The sequence below is a fragment of the Rhinoraja longicauda genome, chromosome 23 (assembly GCF_053455715.1).
Source record: "Rhinoraja longicauda isolate Sanriku21f chromosome 23, sRhiLon1.1, whole genome shotgun sequence".
Taxonomy (NCBI): Eukaryota; Metazoa; Chordata; class Chondrichthyes; order Rajiformes; family Arhynchobatidae; genus Rhinoraja; species Rhinoraja longicauda.
This window is the reverse complement of record NC_135975.1, coordinates 1494987-1512957: the sequence shown is the minus strand read 5'-3', so window position 1 is coordinate 1512957 and position 17971 is coordinate 1494987. Positions and strand designations below refer to the sequence as shown.

General features: G+C 50.2%; 1 protein-coding gene across 1 annotated transcript in view; it reads right to left on the bottom strand.

Annotated features, from left to right (window-relative positions):
* The window catches only part of frmd4a (FERM domain containing 4A), a 79563-nt gene that overhangs the window by 44222 nt on the left and 17370 nt on the right, over positions 1 to 17971 (bottom strand). Inside the window, exons 5-9 of the mRNA XM_078419378.1 lie at positions 17002 to 17024; positions 9954 to 10037; positions 8945 to 9010; positions 5988 to 6045; positions 2706 to 2792 (exon numbers count right to left, since the gene is read on the bottom strand). Of these exons, the coding sequence (XP_078275504.1) occupies positions 2706 to 2792; positions 5988 to 6045; positions 8945 to 9010; positions 9954 to 10037; positions 17002 to 17024 (318 nt within the window). The remainder of the gene's footprint in view (positions 1 to 2705; positions 2793 to 5987; positions 6046 to 8944; positions 9011 to 9953; positions 10038 to 17001; positions 17025 to 17971) is intronic.

Here is a 17971-nt window from a genome sequence, read left to right as displayed (position 1 = left end):
CTGTAACCAGGCACGCACGTGGCACTGGCTTAAAGCTTCGCCTCTCTCTTAGTTCCTTTGTTCCTTCCACAATATTATCCTTGGATCGCTCCCGGATTTTGCATTTCTCCTTTTGGTCCGCCCCTAATAAAATAGTCAGTGGGCTGGGCTGGCCCTGCCTCTCGCGCTGAGTGAGTTGCCCAAAGAGTCCCGGACTCCATAAAGTATTCAACATTTCCCAGCCGCTGTTCGGCCATGCTTTCCCCACGCACACACGCCCATGGCTGATGAATTCATAACTTTCTCTGCATGGAATATGTAGCTGGGCCAAGCGCAGATGATATCAGGAAAGAAACTGGATATTGTGCAGGCTGAGATAGTAGTTCTGAACACTTCTTTATTCCTCATTTGGTCTCCATCGAAAAGAGATATCAAGTTCACGTTTATGGCCTTCTACACAAACAGCCTTCCCTTTGATCTTCTCCATTGCAGGGAGTTGTTGATGTAGCCCAGCCCATCACACACACCACACTCCCCACCATTGTAGATGTGGCCCAGCCCATCACACAGACCACACTCCCCACCATTGTAGATGTGGCCCAGCCCATCACACACACCACACTCCCCACCATTGTAGATGTGGCCCAGCCCATCACACAGACCACACTCCCCACCATTGTAGATGTGGCCCAGCCCATCACACACACCACACTCCCCACCATTGACTCCAACTACACTTCACGCTGCCTCGGGAAAGCAGCCGACATCATCAAAGACTTGATATGATTGAGCTAACAAGGCCCCAACTATCAGGCAGCTTATAACAAAGATAGATACAGAATGCTGGCGTAACTCAGCGGGACAGTCAGCAACTCTGGAGAGAAGGAATGGGTGACGTTTCGTGTTCATTCTGAGGAAGGGTCTCTACCTGAAACGTCACCCATTCCTTCTCTCCACAGATGCTGCCTGACCCGCTGAGTTACTCCAGCTTTTTGTGTTTATCTTTGATTTAAACCAACATCTGCAGTTCGTTCCTACACAGGCAGTTTACAACGTTAGCTGAACCCGGCCTCCCAGGAGACATTGTGGAAATCATTCAAGTTCCCAGGGTTTATCAGTGACACCGTGAGACTTCACCCCCTCCTCCTCGCCCACCCTCCACACCCTCCCCCTCCCCCACCCCCTCCCTTCACCCTCTCCCCCTCCCTCATCCCCTCCCCCGCCCTCCACCCTTCCCTCCACCCCCCCTCTCTCCCCCACCCCTCCCTCCATCCACTCCCCCGCCTTCCACCCCCTCCCCCACCCTCCACACCCACCCCTTCCCCCTCCCTCACCCCCTCCCCCTCCCTCCATCCACTCCCCCGCCCTCCACCCTTCCCTCCATCCCCCCTCTCCACCACTCCCCCTCCCGCACTCTCCCTTCACCCCTCCCCCTCTCCACCCCTCCCCCACCCCTCCCCCTCCCCCACACCCTCCCCCTCCCTCACTCTCCCTTCACCCCTCCCCCTCCCCCCACCCCTCCCCCCATCCCCCTCCTCCCCCTCCCCCTCCCTCCCTGGGCCTGTTTCCGCGCTGTGTCTCTGAAGGCTAACGTCTAAAGATCAAGTCAGTCTCCCAGTACTGACGTTTCTCGGTATCCTGGTCCCAGTGGAGTGAGTGAGTGACCAGAGACTCATTGACATCCCTGCCCTCTCTCGGAACATAATGCAAAGTATTTGAGCAGGTGACAGGGCGATGATTCAGCAACAACTTCCTGGCAGATGTGCAGATATCAACATCTGCACGGCACGGGATAAAATCACCTCCTGCGACGATGTGCAATGTAATCAGCGGCTGCTTCCTGCCCAGGATGAAGGAAGTCCATGACACACGCACGGCTATTTTTAAACCCTCTGTGTGTGGGTCTTTACTTTAGTTTAGTTCAGAGATACAGCGCGGAAACAGGCCCTTCGGCCCACCGAGTCCGTGCCGACCAGCGATCCTCACACACTAACACAATCCTAAACACTCCAGGGATAATTTAGATTTATACCGAAGCCAATTAACCTACAAACCTGCACGTCTCTGGAGTGTGGGAGGAAACCGAAGATCTCAGAGAAAACCCACGCAGGTCACGGGGAGAACGTACAAACCCCGTACAGACGGCACCCGTAGTCAGGATGGAACCCGGGTCTCTGGCGCTGTGAGGCAGCAGCTCGACCCGCTGCATAACCCAAGTTTCAATGAGGCCCCCCCCGTATCCCCCTAAACAACAGTTTTGTTCAGTTGAGTCTAGTTTATTGTCACGCATACCGAGGTACAGTGAAAAGCTGCTGTTGCCTGCTATCTTGTCAAGTGTACCTTCAGCTTTCTTCAACGCCCAACCTACTGGTGTAGCCACCTGTCGTAGAGTGAATGTGTCGGAAAAAAACTAGAGTGAATGTGTCGGAAAAAAACTGCAGATGCTTGTTTAAATCGAAGGTAGACACAAAATGCTGGAGTAACTCAGCGGGTCAGGCAGCATCTCGGGAGAGAAGGAATGGGCAATGTTACGGGTCGAGACCTTTCTTTAGTCTGAAGAAGGGTCTCGGCTCAAAACGTCACCCGTTCCTTCTCTCCTGAGATGCTGCCTGTCCCGCTGAGTTACTCCAGCATTCTGTGTCTGCTGTCATAGAGTGAATAACAGGATGCACGTGTACACACAGTGATATCAGACGCAGAATGCTCAATGCCTTCACAGTGCTTACCTTCCTGGGTTTCACCTTGTCGTGGTAGTCATACTGGAATATCCCCTTGTAACTCAGTCCCAGCCACCAGGGAATGCCCTGCTTATCCTGTTGGAGAGAGCACATATTAACTCAGCTTTCCCCCGCTCAACATTCCTCACAGAAACCAAACCCTTTGTTTTTAAACAACAAAAATAATTTATTCACCGACTTACAATAATATGTACAATACTAAATTGTTCAAAACAAACCCACCACCACGACACAAGCATAAACAAATATACTATATAAACTTTAGGGCGGTCACGGTGGTGCAGCGGGTAGAGCTTCTGCCTCACGGCGCCAGAGACCCGGGTTCCATCCCGACTACGGGCGCTGTCTGTACGGAGTTTGTACGTTCTTCCCGTGACCTGCGTGGGTTTTCTCCGGGCGCTCCGGTTTCCTCCCACACTCCAAAGACGTGCAGGTTTGTGGGTTAATTGGCTTCAGTAAAATTGTAAATTGTCCCTAGTGTGTGTAGGATAGTGTTAGTGTGCGGGGATCGCTGGTCGGCGCGGACTCGGTGGGCCGAAGGGCCTGTTTCCACGCTGTATCTCTAAACTAAACTAAACTAAATAAACGTAAAAGAGGTTCACCTGCACCTCCTCCAACCTCATCTACTGTATCCACTGTTCCAGGAGTCAAAAATAAATCGCAAAGCTTCACGAAGACCTCAAGGGATAAGGATGGGCAGGGTACTCAAAAACGCTTAAAGTCCTCTTCATGTGTTAGAACATAGGTGCAGGAGGAGGCCATTTGGCCCTTCGAGCCAGCACCGCCATTCATTGTGATCATGGCTGATCGTCCACAATCAGTAACCCGTGCCTGCCTTCTCCCCATATCCCTTGATTCCACTAGCCCCTAGAGCTCTATCTAACTCTCTCTTAAATCCATCCAGTGAATCGGCCTCCACTGCCCTCTGTGGCAGAGAATTCCACAAATTCACAACAAATTCTCTGGGTGAAAAAGTTTTTTTCTCACCTCAGTTTTAAATGGCCTCCCCTTTATTCTTAGACTGTGTGGCCCCTGGTTCTGGACTTCCCCCAACATTGGGAACATGTTTCCTGCATGTAATAATTCCGCGCTTTAAATGAGGTTGAAACTGAGTCACTGCAGTCAGAGTCTGCTCTCTGTTGCCAAAGGACAGATGGGGATCGTAACACAATAAGGTGTAAAGGGAAACGGGACATTTGCTTATCTGTGGAGGTGTGGATTGGGCTCCCTGTACTCTGCTGGTTCTTATGGAGGTTAAACCACCATTTGGGAGAAGGAAAAGTGTTAAAGTGCCTTCTGCAACACACACATCATCAAAGGGAGAGTCTGTGTAGGGAAAATTAATCAGACGCTGGTTTAAATCGAAGTTAGACACAAAATGTTGGAGTAACTCAGCGGGTCAGGCAGCATCTGTGGAGAACATGGATAGGTGACGTTTCACAGAGTGCTGGAGTAACTCAGCGGGTCAGGCAGCATCTGTGGCGAACATGGATAGGTGACGTTTCACAGAGTGCTGGAGTAACTCAGCGGGTCAGGCAGCATCTCGGGAGAGAAGGGATGGGTGACGTTTCGGGTCGAGACCCTTCTTCAGACTGATGTCAGGGGAGGGGGGGGACAAAGATAGAATGTAGTCGGAGACAGGAAGACTGGTGGGAGAACTGGGAAGGGGGAGGGGACAGAGGAACTATCTGAAGTTGGAGAAGTCAATGTTCATACCGCTGGGGTGTAAGCTGCCCAAGCGAAATATGAGGAGCTGTTCCTCCAATTTGCGCTGGGCCTCACTCTGACAATGGAGCAGGGAAAGTCTGTGTACATGGAGCAGATGGATCTTTGTTCTTGGGCCAGCTCCTTGATCGCTCCCAGTGGTCACTGTATTTGGTGCTCTTAAAAAGAACGTCTTGATTGTCTTGCCCGATCTTTGTGTTGAGTTTTAAAGTTTTCTTTAACACAGGTGTGGACTCCTGTACATCGGCGAGACCAGGCGCAGGCTCTGCGATCGTTTCGTTCAACACCTCCACTCAGTCTGCCTGAACCTACCTGATCTCCCGGTGGCTCAGCACTTCAACTCCCCCTCCCACTCCCACACTGACCTTCCTGTCAGCCTTTCAGTCAGAGAGCTGTGAATCTGTGGAATTCTCTGCCTCAGAAGGCAGTGGAGGCCAAGTCTCTGAATGCATTCAAGTGAGAGCTAGATAGAGCTCTTAAGGATAACGGAGTCAGGGGGTATGGGGAGAAGGCAGGAACGGGGCACTGATTGAGAATGATCAGCCATGATCACATTGAATGGTGGTGCTGGCTCGAGGGGCCGAATGGCCTCCTCCTGCACCTATTGTCTATTGTCCTGGGCCTCCTCCATTGTCAGAGTGAGGCCCAGCGCAAATTAGAGGAACAGCACCTGATATTTCGCTTGGGTAGTTTACACCCCAGCGGTATGAACACTGACTTCTCTAACTTCAAGTAACCCTTGCTCTCCCTCTCTCTCCCCCGTCCTAGTTCTCCGCCTAGTTTCACTGTGCTCCTGATTAAATGTTACTGGTTGTAACATACTCCTTCTCCTCTTCCCCTCAATCTTCCCCTAACAATGAACCATTCTACATTTTCCTTGATCGCCACCCCCTTTGATCTCTCATTGTCACACCTTACCCTTCCATATCTCTAATCTCCCTCTCCCCTGACTCTCAGTCTGAAGAAGGGTCTCGACCCGGAATGTCACCCATTCCTTCTCTCCAGAGATGCTGCCTGTCCCGCTGAGTTACTCCAGCATTGTGTGTCTATCTCATAGAGTCATAGAGTGACACAGTGTGGAAACAGGCCCTTCGGCCCAACTTGCCCACACCGGCCAACATGTCCCAGCTAGGGGGTTGCCAACTTCCTCACTCCCAAATACGGGACAAGGTGACGTCACTGCCCCGCGCCCCACGTGACCTCACCCAGCCAGCGGCCACGTGCTCCCGGCCCGGTCGGCCGCCATTGGTGGAGCGGGAGCACGTGGGCGCTGGCTGGGTGAGGTCACGTGGGCGCGGGGCGGTGACGTCACCCTTTGTCCCGTATTTGGGAGTGAGGAAGTTGGCAACCCTACTAATACGGGACAAGGGCGGTCCCATACGGGACAAACTAACTTAGCCCAGAATACGGGATGTCCCGGCTAATACGGGACAGTTGGCAACCCCAGCCCCAGGTACACCAGACCCACCTGTCTGCCTTTGGCCCATATCCCTCCAAACCCGTCCTATCCATGTACCTGTCTACCTTCTATGAAAAGTACCGTACCTTCACTGCGTAGTAGTGCACTCCATAAGTGGGGAGCGATTCAGCGATGCTCATATAACTAGGAGAAAGCAGAGAAGCAAAATTGGAAGACAAGCTCCTGACGCTATCTCAATAAAACATCCAAACGTTTAACCCATTGATCTTGTTAAAGAACGCAGCAATGAAAGACTAAAGCAAGCCACAAAAAATAAGACAAGCTAGCACATCCTGCAAAAAAACACACACATCTACGAATGTTATCAAAGAACATCGAGAGCAATCGACTGGCTCTCCCGTTCCACAGTAAAGGATGGAGTGATAACTGGCAATTATAGTCGCGATGTTATCACACAAGAAATCAGATCACATCCCCCTTCTAATGGTCTAACGATTTAGTAGAGGGTGTGAGCGACAGGGAGAGGTTGAGCAGGCTGGGACTCTACTCCTTAACATGTTGTAGTCGCTACCTCCTAGTGGTTCCTTTACCTTGAGTTCCCTTGAGCGCTGGAGGATGAGGGGAGATCTTACAGAGGTGTACAAAATCATGAGAGGAATAGATCGGGTAGACGCACAGAGTCTCTTGCCCAGAGTAGGGGAATCGAGGACCAGAGGACATAGGTTTAAGGTGAAGGGGAAAAGATTTAATAGGAATCCGAGGGGGTAACTTTTTCACACAGAGGGTGGTGGGTGTATGGAACGAGCTGCCGGAGGAGGTAGTTGAGGCTGGGACTATCCCAACTTTTAAGAAACAGTTAGACAGGTACATGGATAAGACAGGTTTGGAGGGATATGGGCCAAACGCAGGCAGGTTGGACTGGTGTAGCTGGGACATGTTCGCTGGTGTGGGCAAGTTGGGCCGAAGGACCTGCTTCCACACTGTATCACTCTGTGACTTTAAATAATGAGGCAGATTTGATAAGGGAACTCAAGGTAAAGGAACCATTAGGAGGTAGCGATCACAACAGGTTACGTTTTAATCTACACTTTGAGAGGGAGAGGCTGGACTCGGGAGTGTCGGTATTGCACCTGAGTAATGGGACTACAGAGGCACGAGGGGGGAGATGGCCAAAGTTGACTGGAAAGGGACCCTAGCAAAGGACAACAGTGGAACGGCAATGGCAGGAATTTCTGGGAATAATTCGGAAGATACAGGACCTTTTTGTTCTAAAGAGGAAGAAAGATTGTAAAGGGAGTAAGAGGTGACCGTGGCTGAGAAGGGAAGTCAAGGACAGTATACAAATGAAAGAGAAGGCATATAACATCGCAAAGATGAGCGGGAAGCCAGAGGACTGGGCAGCTTTTACAGAACAACAGACGGTAACTAACAAGGCAATCTGGGGAGAAAGGATGAAATAGGAAGGTAAGCCGGCCAATAATATCAAAGAGGATAGCAAGAGTTTCTTCAGTTATATAAAGAGCAAGACAGAGGCAAGAGTGGAAGTTGGATCGCTGGAGAATGATGTTGGGGCAGCGATAATGGGGAATAAAGAAATGACAGGGGGGTTGAAGAGCTTTTTTGCATCAGTCTTCACAGTGGAAGACACTGAAATTCAACAGAGTGACAAACTTAAACCTAAAAGAACTTTAGAAATCCAATATGTAGGAAGGAACTGCAGATGTGTAGGAAACAAAAAACTGCAGATGCTGGTTTAAATCAAAGGTAGACGCAAAAAGCTGGAGTAACTCAGCGGGTCAGGCAGCATCTGTGGAGAACATGGGTAGGTGACGTTTCACAGAGTGCTGGAGTAACTCAGCGGGTCAGGCAGCATCTGTGGAGAACATGGATAGGTGACGTTTCACAGAGTGCTGGAGTAACTCAGCGGGTCAGGCAGCATCTGTGGAGAACATGGATAGGTGACGTTTCACAGAGTGCTGGAGTAACTCAGCGGGTCAGGCAGCATCTGTGGAGAACATGGATAGGTGACGTTTCACAGAGTGCTGGAGTAACTCAGCGGGTCAGGCAGCATCTCTGGAGAGAAGGAATGGGTGACGTTTCGGGTTGAGACCCTTCTCCAGACTGAGAGTCAGGGGAGAGGGAAACGAGAGATATTGATGGTGATGTAGAGAGATATAGAACAAATGAATGAAAGATGTGTAAAACAGTGACGATGATAAAGGGAGCAGGCCGTTCGTTGTTGGCTGTGGGCTCGGTGAAAATGAGATACTGACAATGAAACTCGCCGGGACGACAGTGAAACTAGTACAACGACTAGTGTGGGGGAGGGACGGAGAGAGAGGGGATGCGGGGGTTACTCGAAGTTAGAGAAGTCAATATTCATACCGCTGGGGTGTAAGCTGCCCATGCCCAAGAGATCTGATGCTTGGCAGATTCTTGATCAGTGCGGGTGTCAGGGGTTATGGGGAGAATGCAGGAGAATGGGGTTGGGAGGGAGAGATAGATCAGCCATGATCGACAATAGATTACAGAAAATAGGTGCAGGAGGAGGCCATTCGGCCCTTCGAGCCAGCACCGCCATTCACTGTGATCATGGCTGATCATCCACAATCAGCACCCCGTTCCTGCCCTCTCCCCATACCCCCTGACTCCGCTATCTTTAAGAGCTCTATCTTATTGGAATGGTGGTGTAGACTGGATGGGCCGAGTGGCCTAATTCTGCTTCTATCACATGACCTTGTAACATTGACCAGTAATATCTGGCCTTTATTCACAAAATGCTGGAGTAACTCAGCAGGTCAGGCAGCATCTCGGGAGAGAAGGAATGGGTGATGTATTGGGTCGAGACCCATCTTCAGTCTCCAGTCTGAAGAAGAGTCTTGACCCGAAACGTCACCCATTCCTTCTCTCCCGAGATGCTGCCTGACCTGCTGAGTTACTCCAGCATTTTGTGAATAAATACCTTCGATTTGTACCAGCATCTGCAGTTATTTTCATATAGTAATATCTGGCCTGTTCCTCTGTAGTGGCCGAGCTCCAGGGGGCACGGCCTTCATCATCTGGCGTTGAGTGATGGACTTACTTCACGATGGCTTGTCCTCGAGACTGACCCGTGACCTTCTTATAATATTCAATCACACGATCCTCACTGTAAACCAACAAACATACTGCATTAAAACCAACGTTAACACACTGACAGAGTGCACAACATAAAACAGCACAGGAACAGGCCCTTCGGCCCACAATGTCCGTGCTGTACACGGTGCAAAGTTAAACTAATCCTCTCCGCCTGCACGTGACCCATGTCCCTCCATTCCCTGCGTATCCATGTGCCTGTCTAAACGCCTCAAACACCACTATCGTATCTGCCTCCACCCCCACCCCTGGCAGCGCGTTCCAAACCCCCACCCCCCTCTGTGTAATAAACCTGCCCCACACACCTCCTTTAAACGTCGCCCCTCTCACCTTAAAGCTGCGCCCTCTAAGTCTTTGATAGCCTGGACAGAGTGGATGTGGAGAGGATGTTTCCACTAGTGGGAGAGTCTAGGATCAGAGGGCACAGCCTCAGAATTAAAGGACGTTCCTTTAGGAAGGAGATGAGGAGGAATTTCTTTAGCCAGAGGGCGGTGAATCTGTGGGATTCATTGCCACAGACGGCTGTGGAGGCCACAAGTCAGTGGGTATTTGAAAGACAGAGATGGATAGATTGTTGATCAGTGCGGGTGTCAGGGGTTATGGGGAGAAGGCAGGAGAATGGGGTTGAGAGGGAGAGATAGATCAGCCATTTATTCACAAAATGCTGGAGTAACTCAGCAGGTCAGGCAGCATCTCGGGAGAGAAGGAATGGGTGACGTTTTGGGTCGAGACCCTTCTTCAGACTGGACTTCTTCTATCTATCTTCTTATGATAGATCATCCATGATTGAATGGCGGAGTAGACTCGATGGGCCGAATGGCCTAATTCTGCTCCTATCTCTTATGACCTTGTGACTCTATACCTGATGTGTAGCTGTAAGTGAGAATGTCCTTGTTCCATTTCGAGACTGGTGACAATAAACCATTCTTGGTTCTTGACGTGACCCATGTACGTACCAATAGGCCAGGGATGGGTGTTCCTTCAGGGCCTGCGTCGGAAGTGCAGGCAGCTTCTTTAGGTCCGTCCTCGTTGCCTCATTACTGTAACAAAACATAGCAAAGGATTTCAGGTTTAAACCAAGACCATGAGTTGATGGGAGCTGAGCCCAGTTTAGTTTATTGTCACGTGTACCGAGGTACAGTGAAGAGCTTTTGTTGCAATAGACAATAGACAATAGGTGCAGGAGGAGGCCATTCAGCCCTTTGAGCCATTCAATGCGATCATGGCTGATCTCTCTCAATCAGTACCCCGTTCCTGCCTTCTCCCCATACCCCCTCACTCCGCTATCCTTAAGAGCTCTATCCAGCTCTCTCTTGAAAGCATCCAACGAACTGGCCTCCACTGCCTTCTGAGGCAGAGAATTCCACACCTTCACCACTCTCTGACTGAAAAAGTTCTTCCTCATCTCCGTTCTAAATGGCCTACCCCTTATTCTTAAACTGTGGCCCCTTGTTCTGGACTCCCCCAACATTGGGAACATGTTTCCTGCCTCTAATGTGTCCAATCCCCTAATTATCTTATATGTTTCAATAAGATCCCCCCTCATCCTTCTACATTCCAGTGTATACAAGCCTAATTGCGTGCTAACCAGTTAGCGGAAAGACAACACATGATCACAATCGAGCTGTCCACAGTGTCTAGATACATGAGATGGGAATAACGTTTGGTGCAAGATAAAGTCCGATCAAGGATAGAAACATAGGTGCAGGAGGAGGCCATTCAGCCCTTCAAGCCAGCACCGCCATTCAATATGATCACGGCTGATCATCCACAATCAGTACCCCGTTCCTGCTTTCTTCCCATATCCCTTGATTCCGTTAGTCCTGAGAGCTAAATCTAACTCTCTCTTGAAAACATCCAGTGAATCGGCCTCCACTGCCTTCTGTGGCAGAGAATTCCACAGATTCACAACTCTCTGGGTGAAAAAGTCTTTCCTCATCTCAGTCCTAAATGGACGACCCCTTATTCTTAAGGAAAGACAACCCATGATTACAATCGAGCCGTCCACAGTGAACAGATACAGGATAAGGGAATAACGTTTAGTGCAAGGTAAAGCCAGTAAAGTCTGATCAAGGATAGTCCGAGGGTCACCAATGAGGTAGATAGTAGTTCAGCACTGCTCTCTGGTTGTGGTAGGACGGTTCAGTTGCCTGATGGGAGAGGGGAGAAGAGGGAGTGGCCGGGGTGAGACTGGTCCTTGATGATGATCTGCGTGTGTCTGAACAAGAACAGATGTAACGCTCTGAAGACCAACATCTGTTCTTCTTAAGTCAGATCTCAGCCCTTCAACAACAAGGGTCTCGTTATAAGTCGGTTTAAAACAATCTTCAGTGTCATTGTTCTGTCGGTGTAACGGAGAGAGATGTGAGCTGCCTGTCGCTGGCTCTGTGGTGGTGACTGATTGCACCTCAGTCACCCCTCAGTGTGACCAGGCCGACAAAGGGCAACGTCTTGGCCTGGTGGGGAGGGGCTTGACAAGGCATGGGGAGGTGGGGGAGGGAGGGGTGGGGGCAGGGGGCAGTGGAGGGCATGTGGTGAATGAAACCACACTTTGAAAGTGAGAAAACAAACTCAAAACAATGGAGTAACTCAGCGGGTCAGGCAGCATCTCTGGAGAACATGGTCCCTAGCGTGTGTAGGATAGTGTTAGTGTGCGGGGATCGTTGGTCGGCGCGGACTCGGTGGGCCGAAGGGCCTGTTTCCGCGCTGTATCTCTAAACTAAACTAAACTCTCTGTGATTGCTTGTGGTTTTTGGGCAGAGCTGTTCCCAAACCAAGCTGTGATGCATCATGTCAGTGTGACCAGAGGTGAGGCAAAGCTTCAGGTTCATCATTGTCACGTGTACCGAGGTACAGCGAAAAGCTTTGTTCTACGTGCTGTCCAAACAGATCAGATAATACCATAATATCAACAGTCTATATCGAAGAAGGGTCTCGACCCGAAGCGTCACCCATTCCCTCTCTCCTGAGATGCTGCCTGACCTGCTGAGTTACTCCAGCATCTTGTGATACCTTAGATAATACCATATAATCACAAATCAGGTCAAACTCAAGTACAACAGGTGGAGCAAAGGGGGAGATACAGAGTGCAGAATATAGTTCTCAGCATTTTTTTTTTTCTAGAGATACAGCACAGAAACAGGCCCTTCGGCCCACCGTGTCCGCGCTGCCCAGCGATCCCCGCACACTAACACTATCCTACACCCACTAGGGACAATTTTTACATTTACCAAGCCAATTAACTTACAAACCCGCACGTCTTTGGAGTGTGGAAGGAAACCGGAGATCTCGGAGAAAACCCACGCAGGTCACGAGGAGAACGTACAAACTCCGTACAGACAGCACCCGTAGTCAGGATCGAACCTGAGTCTCCGGCGCTGCATTCGCTGTAAGGCAGCAACTCTACTGCGCCACCGTGCCGCCCATTGTAGCGCATCAGTTCCACAGACAAAGTCCAATGTCCGCAATGGGGTAGAGGTAAATCGGACAGTACCCGAGCTTATGGAAGGGCCGTTCAGAAGCCTGATAACAGAGGGGAAGAAGCTGTCCCTGAGTCTGGTGGTGCGCGCTTTCAAGCTTCTGTACCTTCTGCCGGACGGGAGCGGGGAGAAGGGGGAGGAATGAACAAGATTCCAGATTTATTTGATTAACTTTTGAGTTTCAAATTTCCCAGTTGCTGTGGTGGGAATAGAACTCCTTGTATCAATGGGCCAAGCCACTGCCTCCTAAACCAGTAACTCAACCGCAAGGCTGCAAGACCACAAGCACCATTGTACATCTCTGACCACAATAATGGTCACCGAGCCCTGTTCACATGAAGCAAAGCCTCAGGTTTGTTTTTACATGGTGTCAAAATGTTCCAAATGTTATCAAAGTACTCGAGCATCGAGTGTGTTGTTACAGGACATTTTATTCAGCCTGTAAAACAAATCCCAACAGGGGCACAAAATTACTTTTATATTCAAGTAACCAAGTGTTGCGTTATAATGTTTATAATGCGACGTTCAAATCCACAAGGTCACTTTGATGCAGCTTTTTAGGGCTTTTGCCCAGGCTGCACTTGGAGTGTCACGGAGAGAAAGGAACTGCAGACGCTGGTTTACACTGAAGACAGTCACAGAGTGCTGGAGTAACTCAGTGGGTCAGGCAGCATCTGTGGAGAACATGGATAGGTGACGTTTCACAGAGTGCTGGAGTAACTCAGCGGGTCAGGCAGCATCTGTGGAGAACATGGATAGGTGACGTTTGGGGTTGGGATGGTTCTTCAGACTGGGTGGGGAGTGAAGGGGGGGGGGTTACAGATGACCTCGGGCAGGGTGGCGCGTGGCAGGTTCACTGTTGGCCGGGGAAGGTGTGACCTCAAGAGAAACAATGTGGAGAACTGTGGAACTGGTCAAACGACCGGGGGGGGGGGCAAGAGGTGGAGATATCGTTTGCTTCATTACATGTGTCCAGTTTAGTTTAGAGATACATCGTTGAAACAGGCCCTTCAACCCACCGAGTCCGCGCCGACCAGCGATCCCCGCACACTAACACTATCCTACACACACTAGGGACAACTTACAATCTTTACTGAAGCCAATTAACCTACAAACCCGCACGTCTTTGGAGTGTCGGGAGAAACCGGAGCACCCGGAGAAAACCCACGCAGGTCACGGGGAGAACGTACAAACTCCGTACAGACAGCACCCGTAGTCGGGATGGAACCCGGGTCTCTGGCGCTGTGAGGCATTGAATGACTGTGTGGACCGTACGACTGATATTTGTCATTCCCATTACGTTTGTCCTCGGAAAGACGTCAGACTCTTGGGAATGTTCCCGGGCAAGTGAAGGGCACGTTTCTACAACATCAGCTGCTCGCTGTTCATTCACCATTTGCTATTAATGGCCAGAACTTCACCGTAAGCTGAAGTATTCATTGCCAACACGGGAACTGCACTAATGGACTGAATGAGCCGCTAGCTGTGAGGATCACACATCGATCATCGTTCCTCCAGAGCAATATCATTTGCAACAAAGCAAGTGAATGTGCAGCGGGTAGAGCTGCTGCTTCACAGCGCCAGAGACCCGGGTTCCATCCTGACTACGGGCGCTGTCTGTACGGAGTTTGTACGTTCTCCCCGTGACCTGCGTGGGTTTTCTCCGAGATCTTCGGTTTCCTCCCACACTCCAAAGACGTGCAGGTTTGTAGGTTAATTGGCTTGGTTTGATTGTAAAGTGTCCCTAGTGCGTGTAGGATAGTGTACGTGTGCGGGGATCGCTGGGCGGCGCGGACCCGGTGGGCCGAAGGGCCTGTTTCCGTGTTGTTTCTCTAAACTGAACTAAACTAAAACTATAGAGTGATACAGCGGGGAAACAGGCCCTTCGGCCCAACCTGCCCATACCGGCCAACATGTCCCATCTACACTAGTCCCACCCGCCCACACCAGCCAACATGTCCCATCTACACTAGTCCCACCTGCCCACACCGGCCAACATGTCCCATCCACACTAGTCCCACCTGCCCACACCGGCCAACATGTCCCATCTACACTAGTCCCACCTGCCCACACCGACCAACATGCCCCATCTACACTAGTCCCACCTGCCCACACCGACCAACATGCCCCATCTACACTAGTCCCACCTGCCCACACCGACCAACATGCCCCATCTACACTAGTCCCACCTGCCCACACCGACCAACATGCCCCATCTACACTAGTCCCACCTGCCTGCATTTGCCCCATATCCCTCCAAACCTGTCCTATCCATGTACCTGTCTAAATGTTTTTTAAACGTTGTGATAGTCTGGCAGCTCGTTCCATACACCCATCACCCTCTGTGTGGAAAAGTTACCCCTCAGATTCCTATTAAAGCTTTCCCCTCACCATAAACCTATGTCCTCTGGTCCTCGATTCCCCATCTCTGGGCATTGTCCCTAGTGCGTAGTATCGTGTTAGTGTACGGAGTGATTGCTGGTCAGCGCGGACTCGTTGGGCCGAAGGGCCTGTTTCCGTGCTGTACTTGTAAAGTAAACACAGTGAAGGTAACTGAGAGAACGGCGTTTGTGTGGCCAACGTGCCTCAGGGGATATCTGTCATCCTTCCACAGTCTAGAGCTGATGTGACTCGAGACCCAAGACAAAGCTTTGTACAGCCCTTGCTCTGATGGCAATCAAAATACTCACTGAAACAAAATTCTTAAACACGCCTTATGCTGTGCATTGAAATCAGAGTGAAGTCTTTGAACAAAAATTCCGTGAAACAAGAAGGCAGTGGCAAGAGCTAGCTTTTCATAACTTCAGTTTAGTTTAGTTTAGTTTACAGATACAGCACGGAAACAGGCCCTTCGTCCCACCGAGTCCGCGCCGACCAGCGATCCCCGCACACTAACACTATCCTACACACCCTAGGGACACTTTGCACTTACACCAAGCCAATTAACCTACAAACCTGTACGTCTTTGGAGTGTGGGAGGAAACTGAAAATCTCGGAAAAAACCCACGTGGTCACGGGGAGAACGTGCAAACTCCGTACAGACAGCACCCGTAGTCAGGATCGAACCCGGGTCTCCGGCGCTGTGAGGCAGCAGCTCTACCCGCTGCGCCACCCAAAGTTGTTTCCATGCTGTATCTCTACACTAAACATCTCCTCACACGGTGTCATAAGTGATAGGAACAGCACTAGGCCATTCGGCCCATCAAGTCTATTCTGGCATTCAATCTTGGTTGATCTATCTCTCCCTCCTAACCCCATTCCCCTGCCGGGGAGAGAGTAGGAGAATGAGGTTGAGAGGGAGAGATAGGTCAGCCATGATTGAATGCCGGAGCAGACCTGATGGGCCGAACGGCCTGATTGTGCACCTTATAACTTTATGATCTTCTGCGAAAGAATTAATGGTTCCTTTACTGGGTGTGAGATCCAAGACTCACCAGGTCTGGCTGGCTTTGTCTTTGAACAGGCTGTTATTTAAATTCAAGTCTGAAGAAGGGTCTCGACCCGAAACGTCACCTATCCATGTTCTCCACAGATGCTGCCTGACCCGCTGAGTTACTCCAGCACTCTGTGAAACGTCACCTATCCATGATCTCCACAGATGCTGCCTGACCCGCTGAGTTACTCCAGCATTTTGTGTCTATCTTCCTGCCAAAGAATAGCATGCAAAGCCTTTCACTGTTTCCGGTCCACTTGACAATAATAAACCGATTTCAATGCCGAATTACAGCGCTGATTACACTTCAAAAGCTTTTCAACGCTTGCAAAAGGTTAAAGAAAAAATCGTGAAAGCCAAACAGAAATATAAAACTTTCCTTTGAATGCCAGTTCTGCTTTGGATGCCAGCATGCGTGACGTCCAAGATCATTTGCTAAACGTACTCTAGTCCTGCCACAAGTATGGCCAAGACTGAAAGTCACCTTGATAAATGAATGGCCAGACTTGTATCCAACACAGACAAAGCTCCAGTCTACTACAGCACGTCACACCATTAAACACCGTGTCCTTGCAAGATGCATTTAGTTGCGTTTAGAGATACGGAACGGAAACAGGCCCATCGGCCCACCGAGTCCGGACCGACCAGCGATCCCCGCACACTAACACTAACACTATCCTACGCACACTAGGGACAATTGTATATTCATACCAAGCCAATTAACCTACAAACCTGCGTGACACTGTCTACATCTCTTGTTCCCCACTCCCCCGACTCTCAGGTTGAAGAAGGGTCTCGACCCAAAACGTCACCTATCCATGTTCTCCACAGATGCTGCCTGACCCGCTGAGTTACTCCAGCACTCTGTGAAACGTCACCTATCCATGTTCTCCACAGATGCTGCCTGACCCGCTGAGTTACTCCAGCACTCTGTGAAACGTCACCTATCCATGTTCTCCACAGATGCTGCCTGACCCGCTGAGTTACTCCAGCACACCGTGTCCACCAAAGATTTCATTGAAGACACATTGGAGAGGAGCACGTTGCGTTTGTGAGGAGAGGGATTGGTCCCCATGACATGGTATAACTTACCTCGAATAGTCACCTTTAGCTTCCTACAGAGGACAAAAGAAAAATAACGTCAATGAACTATCAAGACAAAAATCATCCATGCAATCCAAACACTTTAGTTTCGTTTAGAGATACAGCGCGGAAACAGGCCCTTCGGCCCACCGTGTCCGTGCCGACCAGCGATCCCCGCACACTAACACTATCCTACACACACTAGGGACACTTTTACACCTATCCCAAGCCAATTAACCTACAAACCCGCAAGTCTTTGGAGTGTGGGAGGAAACCGGAGCACCTGGAGAAAACCCACGCAGGTCACAGGGAGAACGTACAAACTCCGTACAGACAGCACCCGTAGTCAGGATGGAACCCGGGTCTCTGGCGCCGTGAGGCAGCAGCTCTACCCGCTGCGCCACCGTGCCGCCCTTCTTGCTATAAGTTCATGTTTTTAAATGATAGGAGCAGAATGAGGCCATTCGGCCCATCGAGTCTACTCCACCATTCAATCACGGCTGATCTATCTCTCCCTCCTAACCCCATTCTCCTGCCTTCTCCCCATAACCCCTGACACCCGCACTGATCAAGAATCTATCTATCTCTGCCTTAAAGATACCGACTGACTTGTGGCCTCCACAGCCGTCTGTGGCAATGAATCCACTGACTGGCCCTTTGATTGAGGAAATTTTAGTTACTCCGGTGCGTCTTTTGTCTATCTTTGGTGTAAACCAGCATCTGCAGTTCCTCCCTGCACACGTTGGTTCACAAGGTGTGCGTTTTAGAATCTCACGGATGGTTCGTAAAGGATTTAAACGCAAACAAAGACAACTTTAAACATTCCCTTATTCGCAAATGTCAAAGCATGAATTATAAGCAGACGTGTCGGTCTCTTGTGTTAATCTTTAACGTAACAAGCCAGACTTGGGAGAATGGAAAACGATTTTCCTTCAACAATTCATCCGCCTTTAATAGTTTTATAAACGAGCTTTCCGAA